This window comes from Hemiscyllium ocellatum, chromosome 42 (genome assembly GCF_020745735.1).
Source record: "Hemiscyllium ocellatum isolate sHemOce1 chromosome 42, sHemOce1.pat.X.cur, whole genome shotgun sequence".
NCBI lineage: Eukaryota > Metazoa > Chordata > Chondrichthyes > Orectolobiformes > Hemiscylliidae > Hemiscyllium > Hemiscyllium ocellatum.
This window is the reverse complement of record NC_083442.1, coordinates 36,071,480-36,085,630: the sequence shown is the minus strand read 5'-3', so window position 1 is coordinate 36,085,630 and position 14,151 is coordinate 36,071,480. Positions and strand designations below refer to the sequence as shown.

The 14,151-nt window shown below is 39.2% G+C and overlaps 1 protein-coding gene across 4 annotated transcripts in view; it reads right to left on the bottom strand.

The window, feature by feature from the left end:
- otud7a (OTU deubiquitinase 7A) overlaps nt 1–14,151 on the bottom strand; it is a 153,892-nt gene that overhangs the window by 90,738 nt on the left and 49,003 nt on the right. For all 4 annotated transcript variants that reach the window (XM_060853599.1, XM_060853598.1, XM_060853600.1 and 1 more), the window contains 2 exons: nt 10,251–10,405; nt 639–809 (listed from right to left, as the gene is read on the bottom strand). In XM_060853599.1, coding sequence (XP_060709582.1) covers nt 639–809; nt 10,251–10,335 — 256 coding nt within the window. In that variant the 5' untranslated portion in view covers nt 10,336–10,405. The remainder of the gene's footprint in view (nt 1–638; nt 810–10,250; nt 10,406–14,151) is intronic.

Sequence of the window (14,151 nt, the reverse complement as noted above, 5' to 3'; positions counted from 1 at the left end):
ATGCAGGTTCACAGTTCCTTGAAGATGGACACACAAGTCAACAGGGTAGTGAAGGTGGTATTTGGTATGTTTGCCTTTATTATTCAGCGCATTGATTATAGCAGTTGGGATTTCATGTTGTGGCTTTACAGGACTTTTGAAATACTGTATTTAATTCTGGTCTCCATGTTATAGGAAAGATGTTGTTAAACTTGAAAAGATTTACAAGGATGTTGCCAGGGTTAGAGGGTTTGAGTTATAGGGAGAGACTGAATAGGCTGGGGCTACTTTCCCTGAAGCGTCGGAGATTGAGAGGTGATGTAATAGAGGTTTATAGAACCATGAAGGGCATGGATAGAGTGAATAGTCAAGGTGAGAGGGGAAAGATTTAAAAGGGACTTGAAGAGCAACTTTTTCCACGCAGAGGGTGGTGGATGCATTGAATGAGCTGCCAGAAGTAGTGGTGGAATCTGGTACAATCACAACATTTAAAAGGCATCTGGATGGGTACATGAATAGGTCAGGTTTAGAGGGAAATGGACCAAATGTTGGCAAATGGGACTTGGATGAGTTGGACAGAAGGATGTATTTCCAAGCTGTTCAACTCTGTGACTCCATGACCTGTAGGAATGTTGTGTGCCAACTGTGAAACACATTACCTTGAGCAAACTCATCCTGTCTCTGCTCAGATGCTTTCATTTGATCGGACAGTTCTTGGTCTTGCTGCCTGTAGAAGCTTCCTTCATTGAACACACAAGGTAGGTTCCCAGTATGAACTTGTCGAAGTTGTTCAAAGTCATTCAGTGCTGCACTTAGATCCCAGTTTTTACCTACAAAGATAACATTGTACATTGTTCCTTATTATCCAAATATAACTGATACGTTATCTAAAAAGAAAAAACAAATCAGCTGACCTCCCTCCATGACCTTTATTTAGGCATCAAACTCTTTATGGATGAAATAAGTTACTTTGAAACAAATCGATGTAGGAATACTTGCTTATTGCATTTCTAAAAGGTCTATTTACAAAAAATAAATGGATACACACTTGTTATCTCAAACAGAGCAATAGAAGTCTAAACTTTCTAACTCATTTTTAGATGTGATGATGCAACTGTTCATCAAATAATTAAAGTAATAATAATCAATCAATATCACTATTGGACAATGATTCACTAAGTTCTGTGCAATACTATACAGAATATTCGGCATTCAGTGCTTCCACATGTGGCCTTGGCTCAGTGGTAGCACTCTTGTGGATTCATGCTCCAATCCATAGATTTGGGCACAAAGTTTGGGCTGACATTTCAGTGCAGCGTGAAGGAGGTTTGCCTTTTGTTTCAAATTATTACAACAAAGGACAAGGCTACCATATTGGTTAAAAACACTTCGTAAGCCGCTCATTTAGTCCCATACCCATTCTCTTTCACCAAAACCCTACAAAGATTTCCTTTTCAAGTCTATTTCCAACTTCTTTTTGAAAATTACTCTTAAATCTGCTCTCATGACTTTTCAGGCAGCACATTCTAGATCGTGTTGACTCTCAACGCTAAATAACTTCTCCATAATCCTTTGGGGTTTTTTTTGCTGATTAACTTCAATCCATAGTCTTTGGGATGGTGGGCAAAATGCTCTCTGTCCTCTCAGATGGACTTTAAAGGTCTCATGCTATTTTTCAAAAAAAAAACCCAGAAGAATTCTCTTGCTGTATAGCCAATATTTATTCCTCAAACGAGTACCAATATTAATTCAGTAATTGATGTCATTGCAGTTTGAAGGAATGTTGCTATGAATAAAATTATAACAGTGACGACTTCAGAAGAGTTATGTAGTTATGAAACATGAGATACCCCAATGTTTTAAATACATTGAGCAATGCTCCTGAATATAGAGACAATGCATTGGATTGCATTTCAGATTGAGAATAATGTAGGCTTGTGAACCTTCCATTCCCCTTTGCTGTAAGCCTTTGACACAGTTACTAGTAGCAAAAGGTAGAGAAGCAGGAACATGAGTAAGCCATTCACCCAATTGAGCCTATTCTGCCATTCAATTAGACCACAGCTGATGTGCACTCCTAGTTGCATTTATATTTCAGCATCAGATTTGTGAAAGACAGCAGAGCTTCCTTCAGATAATTTAAAATATTAATCAGTTCTTACTAACCAGAATAATTGTTTACTAAACTAATTTCTATTAAGTAAATTAAAAATTTTAAAACTGATATTTAATATAAGCAGCAAATTCACTGACGAGAATGAATGCATATATTTACATAAGACATCAACATCATATCAATCATCATTTTAATTTGATTTAATATCAAAATTTACTATAATTGCGAGGTACTTGAAGCACATTTCAATAACGAGTTGGCATTACAATAACAGCATACTGCTCAGCAAAGCACGTCTACATCATTCTGTATGCAGATAGGTTAACCCATAATACTTGATTATTTAGGGATTTGAGATGAGTTAAGAGTCAACTGTGTTGCCATGGATCTGGAGTTACATATAAGCCAAACAAAGTATGAATGACAGAATTCTTTTCCTAAAGGACACTAGTAATGAATGATGAATTTTTACAACAATCTAGAATTTGCACGTCACCTTAACTGAAACTAGCTTCACTTATTCCATATATATTTATTAAACTGAATTTAAGTGCCTGAACTGCTGTGGTGGTAATAATGCTTGTCTCCAGGTCATTAATTCAATTCAGTTTTTTTTTAAAAAGAGTAAATTAAAGCAATAAAAACAGAATGACATCAACCATCAAGTTAAAAAGGAACAAGCAAATTGTATCAGAATTAGAAGAAAGATTGTTTATGAATATAGTTATTATAGGTTCTTCAGATTAATATCCCTGAATCATCTTTGTAATCAAACTGTTTATGTCAAAGAGAAAAACTGTTGTTATTATTCATTAAAAAGCAATCAGCTTTATCATTTCGGTTTCTGCAGCAAATGCTTCTGCTGTGGCCTTACTTAAAGTTTAGCTTAATTTTGGAGAAATTAAAGGCTTGGCTGTTTTATCCTTCAGAACTAGAATTCTGACTCCAAACTACCTAGTGTGAACACCCAATCCTTTCCATAAGTTTAGCAACTGATTATTTTCTATTAAGTATCTATGTCTGCATAAGTTCCTATGTTTATCCCTTCTAAATATAGCAGAGATATTGCATGAAATCAAATTGAAATGGTGGACAAAGTGATACTCTATTTAAAAGTATCCCAAACAATCTTTATGTCATTTGGAGTTAAAGGCCAAGTATAAAATCAATTACAAGACAAAAGGAGGCCACTTGGTCAATCAAGTACGGTCTGGCTCGATGCAGAATAATGCAGTTTCTCCTATTCCTCCCATAGCCATTCAAATGGTCCCCAATTTTCTTTTGGAATCATTTGATTATTCCCACTTCCAGGAAAAAAATTCTTTACCCAGCGTGTGATGAGAATATAGTGAAAGGGAACACATTTTTATTTTCCTTTACAACTGTAAGCTGAAATGATTGTTGGACTACAATATAGCTACACCTTTTTAGCTTTTTGAAGCACTGAGATTCTAACTGAGAAAATGGTCTAAGGAGTTTCTGAGAGAAGGAAGAACTGCCTGACAATAGCCTTTTATTGGTTGAGTTGCAGTCTGTTACAAATCTCTAATTGTAAAGAAATCAGACACCTCCAGAGTTGGAAAACTGAAAATATCTCTCTCACTCTCCCTTTTTCCTGATGAGAGAAATAAAGCTTTGAAGACAGAATTCTAATGGGGCTTTTATTTCAATCACTGAAATGAAAAATTATCATTGTTTTACAGACAACAGCTTTTCATTATTGCTGAAGTCAAAATGAAGTATGTCAGCTAATTTAACCCACCTATGTATGTAGCTGCTTGATCTTCAGAACTTTGCACCATCTTTTTTCCACCAATAATATGTAAAGCCAACAGTCTTTATAGGGGTACAGTTTAAGTAGCACAACATTAGATTAGTAATTCTTTCTTTTCCCTCTGCTATTTTTTCAAGTTAGGTGTGCTACAATTTGTTTCATTATTAATGGCAAAATCTGGAGTGAATTGCTTTTGTCCTGTCATCTTGGTGGTCCAACCGGAATTTTATACATTTTGTGAAGGCTTGTTCAACAGTGGGGCATAATTATCAGTGCATTCTTCCCAATTCAATCACAACAGTGAAACTTGCAATCATGAGAATTGGTGGATTTAAGGAGAAGCTCCACAAGAGAACCAAGTTGCTCACATGTAAATGAGGAAGAATAAAGAAGCCTCCAGTGGAGAATAAATATTGGCACAGCTTAACTGTAATAAAAGCCCTGCTTTTGTGCTGTAAGTCCAATGCAATTCAATTTAAGAACTCAAACAATCCACAACAAAATCCACAAAGGAAAATTTAAAAAGGAATGAAACTTGACATAACGCAGAAAGTTAGTGCTTGAGAAAGTTAGCTCATTATTACTGGGGAAAACAGCATGTAATTTAAAATTGCTAGCAATTTTAATGCTCATTAAATTTTATCATGTCACTGAACTAATGTGACCAAGTCTGATATCGATTGTAAGTTAGTTGAAGCCACTTAAGCAAATATCAAGAAATTGAATTAATTTATGTTGCTGAACACTACTTACAAAGGATATGTAGAACATAATATTTAACATCAATATGCTGATAACTTAATACATTGCAGGAGTGAGCACCCAGCAACAAAGGAAAAATTCAAATTCAAACCCTACTCCATGTAAATTGGTTGAACCTATCAAGGCAACTGAGGACTAAGCCTATGGAATTCTCTTCCTCAGAAAACAGTGACATAATTGAATCTTTTAAAGGCTGAGGCAGATTAATTTTTGAGAAGAGAGCCAATGATTATGGGGGAAAAACTGAAAAGTGGAGATGAGATGTCATTCACATAATCTTATTGAATGATGGAGCACGATAAGGGCTGAACGGCCTATTCCCACTGTATGACCTATGTTTTAATGACATGAAAACTGGCCTTTATAATACTGAATTATGAGTGGTGGGTTTGATGGATCCTGAACATGCTCAGGAATTCATCTTTAGTAGCTTTAAATGACTCTGACAGACCGGTCCGAATATGTAGGGATGTTAGAAAGCAAAGAGCAGGACCAGGCTTTAATCCACACACAAACAATATTCAATACCTGCATTTAATTTCCTGTCTTTTCCCATGGGATGTGGGCATCAATAGTTAGGCCAGCATTTGTTACCCACTCCTTTTTTTTAAACCAATGGTTTTTACTATATTCTGTATTTGTAAAGTTTAGAATTTCTTAACCTGACCACATATTGTAGGAGTATGACTTTTTGGTTGGTTATTGGCCAGATTTGCTGCTTTTATGCTGCCATATTCAACTTTTACAACACAGAATATCACCATTCATGCTAATTGTTCACATTCGCAGGAGTGGAAGCAGCCTTAGAGTCATAGAGATGAACAGCATTGAAAGAGATCCTTCGGTCCAACTGATTCATTACCAATCAGATATCCCAACCTAATCTAGTTCATTTGCTAGCACCTGGCCCATATCTCTCCAAACCTTTCCTATTCATATATCTATCCAGATGCCTTTGAAATGTTGTAATTGTACCAGCCTCCACCACTTCCTCTGGCAGCTCATTCCATACATGTACCACCCTCTGCGTGAAAAGGTTGCCCCTTAGTTCTCTTTTATATCTTTCCCCTCACTCTAAACATATGCTCTCTAATTCTGGAGTCTCCCACCCCAGGGAAAAGACTTTGCCTTTTTATCCTATCCATGCCCATGATTTTATAAACCTCTATAAAGGTTACCTCCTCAGCCTCTGACACGCTAGGGAAAACAGCCCCTGCCTATTCAGCCTTCCCCTATAGATCAAATCCTCCAAATCTTGAAACATCCTTGTAAAGCTTTTCAAGTTTCAGCATATCCTTCTGATAGGAAGACGACCAGAACAGCACGCAATATTACAAAGTAGCCTAACCGATGTACTTGTGTCTTTAGAAGCATTGTATTCCATAATGGTTAGGTAAGTCCAGTGCTGTTAGAAAGGGTGTCCCAGAATATTGATCAGGGAACTGTGAACGGCAATAAGATTCAAAATCAGGATGGTTTAAGGCTCGGAGTTGATCTTACAGGTGGTAATGCTCCCATCCATCTGCTGTCCTTGCTTCCCAGTTGTCAGAGGTTGTGGGATTTGGAAGGTGATTTCAAAATAAGTTTGACAAGTTACTGCAGTGCATCTTGCATGTGCAATCATCTATCTGTGGTCGAGAATTAGATGTTTAAAGTGATTGGTGGGTGCCAATCACATAGGCTGCTTTGTTCTGAATTACATTAAGCTTTTAACAATGTTGATGAAGTTATACTTTCCTAGACAGATGAGAAGTATTCTATCACACCCCTGACTTGTGCTTTATAGATGGAAGACAGGCTTTTGGAAAATTAGGCAATGAAGTACTTGCCACAGAATTCTCAGCGACAGACATGTGCTTGTAGCTACAATATTTATACGGTTAGTTGAGCGGAGTTTCTGGTCAGTGGTAAATAGAGGATATTGATAACTGAAGGATGTTATGCAAAATCTTTGGCCACTAGATCAAAGAATCATAAGACTACCAGTGTTTTCTATACTCCAGAAAATGCCAATGTCTTCATAATAGGAGAACAAAAGGGGAAAACTAAATCTCGCACAGCGCTTTAAGGAACATCTCTGGGACACCCGCACCAATCAACCCCACCACTCCGTGGCCGAACATCTCAACTGTGATAGTAGAAAAAACCACGAAAGCGTACAGAAAGGCCACACACACGGACCAGATCCTAAACGACAACAGCAACCACCCAAACACACGCAAGAGAGGCTGCATTAGAACCCAGTTCAAAAGGGCTACAACACACTGCAGCACTTCCAACCTGCCAAGAGAGGAACAACATCTCGACAGGGTGTTCACCAAAAATGGATATCCCTGCAACTTTATCCGCAGATGCCCAAAAGACAAATAACGCAACGAGGATTTGCTGCGACACAACACACTAACTAGTCAACAGGTTGTCAAGTTTGCTCACTGAGCTGGTAGGTTTATTCTCAGAAATTTCATCACCTTGCTGGTGAACATCATCAGTGAGCCTCTATTGAAGCGCTGGTGTTCTGTCCCACTTTCAGTTTGTGCGTCTTGGTCTGTTACAGTGGGTGATAGCATTTCCCATTCTTTTTCTCAGAGGTTGGTAAATGGGATCCAAATCGATGTGTTTATCGATGGAGTTCTGGTTTGAATGTTAAGCCTCTAAGAATTCAGTGTACACGAGCACCAACGAGCTACCAAAAGACATGACTATCACTAATATCCTTACACACAGACAAAGGAGGACACCACTTCAACACATCCATCCTCTGACAAGCTAAACAAAGACACACACAGGAATTCCTAGAGGCCTGGCATTCAAACTGGAACTCCATCAATAAACACATCAATTTGGACACCGTTTACCAACCTCTGAGAAGAACTGGAAATTATATCACCCATCATAACAGGCAAAGACACATAAATAGAAAGTGGGACAGAACACCAGCACTTCAATCGAGGTTCACTGATGATGTTACCTAGCATGGTGACAAAACGTCTGAGAACAAATCTATTAGCCCAGCGAGCAAACTTACAACCTGAACTGCAAATCTTCAAAAATCGCTAACCAGTCTACCGTTTATAAAAAACGTCATGGAACTATCAGCCAAATTTCTCCGCCCACTCAAGTTCATGATAGCCCGTAAACCGATTGACATGCTCAGTCAACAGCTCACCAGAACAAAAGACCTTATACCCATCATGTGCAAGTCAAACATAATTTACAAGATTCCATGTAAAGACTGCACAAAACACCATATGGAACAAATCGGCAGACAACTGGCAATCCACACCCATGATCACCAACTAGCCATATACATCATGACCACCTGCTTCTAGTAGCCATACACACCTATGATAAGGACCACAAATACAACTGGAACAACACAACAATAAGACAAAGCTATTCAGATAATAGTCAAAGAATTTCTTGAAGCATGGCACTCATCCATAGTCTCCATCAATAAACACGTAGACCTAGACCCAATATACCGGCCACTGCTACGAGCAACTGGAACCAGCAACCAGAAGCAGCAGGAACGGAACCAAATAAATTCCAGAAAACACAGTATAGCAGGGCTACACAGGAGGTTGCAAGGCACTGAAGGTGTCACCTAAATGGGGGACAAAATGTCTGCAAATCAACTTCCAAGCTTGGCAAACATAACCACAACTATGGCAACCAACACTCAAGCTACAGATCTTTTGGCAAACTGAATTATTTGTTCTCATCACCCATAGGCTCACCAGACTGAAGCACAAACTATTAAAAGCATTGGCTCATTATAAAACTCTCTAGTCATTGGCAGCAATCCCTTACAATTAAGGATAATGTCCATCAGGCAAGAGGAGCCTTCAGAAAACTGGGGAGGCCAATTTTTGTCCATAAGTTTTCCTGCAGGACTAAAAAGGGAAACCTGTCTCTCTCCTCTAACAGAGATATCAACCAGTCTCGTGAGGCCATGCAGACTGGCAAAATACTGTAGGTCAATTTGGAGATTACTCAATGAAAAATCAATAGTCTAATGTACTCTATCTATTTCAATACCCTTACTGCCTAGTAATGTAAGATGCCAAGTAATCTTCTCAGAGTAGTCAGTTTTACATGAGACCTCGAAAATGGGGATCAAATTTTATTTTACCACTTACTGTATAGATAGAGTCATAGTCATAGGGATGTACAGTATGGAAACAAACCCTTCGGTCCAACCCGTCCATGCCGACCAGATATCCCAACCCAATCTAGCACCTGGCCAATATCCCTCCAAATCTTTCCTATTCATATATCCATCCAAATGCCTCTTAAAATGTTGCAATTGTACTAGCCTCCACCACTTCCTCTGGCAGCTCATTCCATACATGTACCACCCTCTGCGTGAAAAAGTTGCCCTTTAGATCTCTTTTATATCTTTCCCCTCTCATCCTAAACCTATGCCCTCTAGTTCTTGACTCCCCAACCCCAGGGAAAAGACTTTGCCTATTTATCCTATCCACGCCCCTCATAATTTTGTAAATCTCTATAAGGTCACCCCTCAGCCTCCAACCCTCCAGGGAAAACAGCCCCAGCCTGTTCAGCCTCTCCCTATAGCTCAGATCCTCCAACCCTGGCAACATCCTTGTAAACCTTTTCTGAACCCTTTCAAGTTTCACAACATCTTTCCGATAGGAAGGAGACCAGAATTGCATGCAATATTCCAACTGTTGCCTAACCAATGTCCTGTACAGCTGGAACATGACCTCCCAACTCCTTTACTCAATCACTCACATCGTCATGACTTTGTAGTATCCAAAAGCTAAAGTTAGCAAAAGTATATGGCATAACAATAATTATCATCATAATTTTCCTTCATTTCACAACACAGTGTCCTCAAAGTCATGTTATTTTAATTATACATTCATACATATGTAGAACAAAACAGGTGGCCAGAAGAAAGCGTTTTTGCCTGATCGACACAAATGAAACTCCCTGAATCGAAGAGTCCACTCAAAATCATTCTATGCTAGGTGAATAGTGGTGGAGTTCTCAGAATATGGAGTCATTACAGGAACAAAGTCATTTCATGTCAATCCAATAGATAAGAAGCCATCAAGGCTGATATCTGTAAAACTTGGGCCCTCAATATTACAGCTAGTAAACACACTTTCCCTTAGGTAGGAATTTGATGAAAGGCCCTGAAACAATACAGAAATGGCATGTTCACAAGCAGTCATCTGGCTTTAAAAGCATCAGTATTTTCATGGAGAAACAAGAACAAGACAGAGGTTAAACAGCTTATTGAAAAGCTACATATGAACAGACATACATTCTGACTGAAACGGACTTAAAATAGCTTCAAAGAATACTTTTTCCCCACTCCTGCAGAATGTGAACAACTAACAGGAGTGGTGGTATTCTGCAGCATTGTAACAATTTAGTATGGCAGCACGAAAACAGCAAATCTGGCCAACAATCAAGCAAAAAGTCATACTCCTACATCGTGTGGTCAAGGTAAGAAATTCTAAACATTACAACTTTACATGGCAAAACCTATTGAAAAAAAGATGTGCAACAACAAAATATTCTACCCTTCTTCACTAAAGATTATACAATACCATATAACAATGAACAATATTTCAGTATTTAACTCACCTTCCAGCAGGTCTCTTGCCAGACCAGGTTCTGCCCCAGTGGAGCGAACAAAGTCTGACAGGACCGAATCCATATCAAATGTCATGTGATCATGTAGATGCTCTACTTGAAGCACAGCAGAACTGGTTTTGGTCTCAAGACTTTTAGTCAGTCATCTGTTAAAAAAAATAAATAGTAGTTTCCAGGGCATATAAAACAAACTTTATGTCAATCATTAATCCAGGACAAGCCCACGGCTATTGCACTCTGATTGCTGCAGTCAGTCAGTCAGGGAAGTACAACATCCTTCATAGAATTACTTGCTTGTTTTTTGCTGCTCAAAGTAATATGAATGCAGCAGCTCACTCCTAACTGTTTGTACCATCCAGTAGCTGTGAAAGTAACAATTCCACCAGTGTGTGACAATGACTCATACCTTATGAGCCAAAAGAATCAGGAAAACAATCCACAACTGCAACCAGGGTGCAGTTGAAAGATAATGACTATTCCATTTCACCACAGTAAGTAATTAAGAATTAAAAACCAAAGCAACTCTTTCTTAGCCAATACAAAACAAGCCTGTTTCATCGAAAAAGTGAGATGCTGAAATCCGAACAAAAAAGTCTAAATAGCAGGTAGCATTGCATTGTAACTTAATTTAGTTAAGACCTACTTCTGCTCGAATTTTGAATAAACATCACAGCAGTACTTCGAGCGGATATTTGTGGTAGATCGCCCAGCGAAGCTAAATGGATCGAACTGAGAAATAAGAAGGGGGTGATAACTTTGATGGGATTGCACTATAGGCTCCCATATGGTCAGTGGAAAATTAAGAAACACACATATGTAGGGAGATTGCAGATAGATCTAAGAATCATATTTTTGCAATAGTAAGGGATTTTAACTTTCCACACATCAACTGAAACTGCCACAGTGTTAAGGGCTTGAATGGAAAGGAATTTGTTAAGTGCATTCAAGAAAACTTTCTCAATCAATACATAGATGGCCCTTCTGGAGAAGGGGCAAAACTTAACCTTCTCTTGGGAAGTATGGCAGAGCAAGTTACTAAGGTATTAGTTGGGGAACAGTTTGGAACTGGTCCACAAGATAAAGTTCTAAATGGGGGCAAGGCCAATTTTCATGGTATTAGACAGGAACTTTCAAATGTTGACTGGGGCAGGCTGTTTGTAAGTAAAGGGACATCTGTCAAGTTGGAGGCTTTCAAAAGTGAGATAACAAGAGTTCAAGGACAGCATATTCCTTTTAGTGTGAAGGGCAACGTTGACAGGATAAGTGAAACAATGTTGAGAGATACTGAGGTTCTGTTCAAGAAAAAGAAACAGGCACACATCAGCTAGGATCAAGTGAATCCCTTCAGGAATATAGGGGGTGTCGGAGTACACTTAAGAGGATAATCAAGAGGGAACAAAGGGGACATAAGATAGCTTTCACAAATAATGTTAAGGAGAATGTGAAGAGATTCTGCAAGTACCTTAGCAGAGGGATTGAATTCAAGAGTCGTGAGGTGGTGTTGCAGCTTTACAGGACCTTGGTAAGGCCACATTTGGAGTACTGTGTGCAGTTCTGGTCGCCTCATTTTAGGAAAGATGTGGAAGCTTTAAAGAGGGTGCAGAGGAGATTTACCAGGCCGTTGCCTGGGATGTAGAATAGGTTGTACGAGGATAGGTTGAGAGTCCTAGGCCTTTTCTCATTGGAACGGCGAAGGATGAGGGGTGACTTGATAGAGGTTTATAAGATGATCAGGGGAATAGATAGAGTAGACAGTCAGAGACTTTTTCCCAGGTACAGAGTGTTACAAGGGGACATAAATTTAAGGTGAAGGGCGGAAGGTATGGGGGATGTCAGGGTAGGTTCTTTACCCAGATAGTGGTGGGGCATGGAATGCGCTGCCTGTGGGAGTGGCAGAGTCAGAATTATTGGTGGCCTTTAAGCGGCAATTGGATAGGTACATGGATAGGTGCTTAAGCTAGGACAAATGTTCTGCACAACATCTGGGCCGAAGGGCCTGTTCTGTGCTGTATTGTTCTATGTTCTACATTAAGGATAAAAGAGTAACAAGTGAGAGAATAGGGCCTCTGAAAGATCAACTAAGTCATCTATGAGTGGATCCACAGGAGATGGAAGAGATGCTAAACAAATATTTCATGTCAGTATTTACTGTGGAGAAAGATATGGGAGCTCAGGAACTCAGGAAAATAAATAGTGATGTATTGAAAAGAGTCCAGATTACAGAAGAGGTGGTGCTGGAGGTCCTAAATGCATCAAGGTAGAAACATCTTCTCTACCTGAAGAAGTGTATCCCAGGATATTTGTGGCCAGCTAGGAAAGAAATTGCAGGGCCCTTCGCAGACACGTTTGTTTTTTCTTTGTCAGACACAGGACAGGTGCGAGAAGGCTGAAAGTAGCTACTATTGCACCAATATTTAAAAAAGACTGCAAGGAAAAGCTTTGAGGATTCCAGACCAGTGAGCATGATGTCAGTGCTGAGTACTTTGTTGGAGAGAATTTACATCCATTTGGAAAGGCAAGGACTGATTAAGGATAATCAGCATGGCTTGGTGGATGGGAAATCGTGTTCCACAAACTTGATAATTTTTTTTTGAAGAGGTGAACAAGAAGATAGATGAAAGGAGAATGGTAGACATTATCTACGTGGACTTCAGCTAGGCCTTTGACAGGGTTCCACATGGTAGACTGATAAATAAGGTTACATCACATGGGATCCAGGCAGACTTAGCCAATTGAATACAAAATTGGCTTGTTGGTAGAAGACAATGGCTGTTGTTTAGACTGGTGGCCTTTATTAGTCGTGTGCCACAACGATCGATGATTCCCCTGTTGTTCATCATTTATATACCATATACACACGAATAATAATAGAATTTTTTGAGTACTTTTTAAGGTTACATTTATGGGGTCGACTATTACATGGACACTATTTTTGAGGGGTTGAAATTCATGCCTGTCAAAATTCACTAGCAGAAGTCCAAGTGATCTCTAAACGAACAAAGAAAAATAAACAATGAATTGTGGTAATTCAGAAAACTCGGAGGGGAACACAAAAGGCAGTGGCCTGGAAGACCGGGAGAGGAGTGGAACAATGGCAAGCTGGAGAGCTGGAGCAGAATGTGACGGCCGGCACACTGACTCGTAAATATTGATCTACTATCTGTGAATAACTAGGGTCAACCTTTACACAAGGTAATCAGAAAATTCCAGATTATTTAGCCAAAAATAAGGGTCAAGTTTACATGAGATCAACTATTACTTGAGTATATATGGTAAAGAATTTGGATGAGAATATAGAAAGCATGGTTGGTAAGTTTGCAGATGACAACAAAGTTGATGGTATAAGTGGACAGTGAATTTTAAGAGTAGAACAGGATCTTGAATAACTGGGCCAGAGCAATGGCAGATGGAGTTTAATTAAGAAAAATGTGAGGTATTGCATTTTGGTTAGACAAATCAGGGCAGGACTTACATAGTATTTGGAAGGCTCGGGCCCTTGGAAGTATTGTCGAACAGACTGACCCAGGGGTGTAAGTACATAGTTCCTTAAAAGTGGTGTCACAGGTAAGTAGAGTGGTTAAGGGGCATTTGGCATGCTTGCCTTCGTTTGTCACAGCAGTGAGGACAGAAATTGGGACATCATGTTATAGATGTACAACACACTGGTAAGGCCACATTTGGAGCACTGTGTACAATTCTGGTCACCCTCCTACAGGAAGGATATTATTAAACTGGAAAGGGTGAAAAAAACTTTACAAGAATGTCACAGAGACTGGAGGCTTTGAATAGGCTCAGACTTTTCTCCTCTGGAGCATAAGATGCTGATGGGTGACCTTATAGAGGTTTATAAAATCATGAGGGACATAGATAAGGTGAATAACCAAGGGAATAG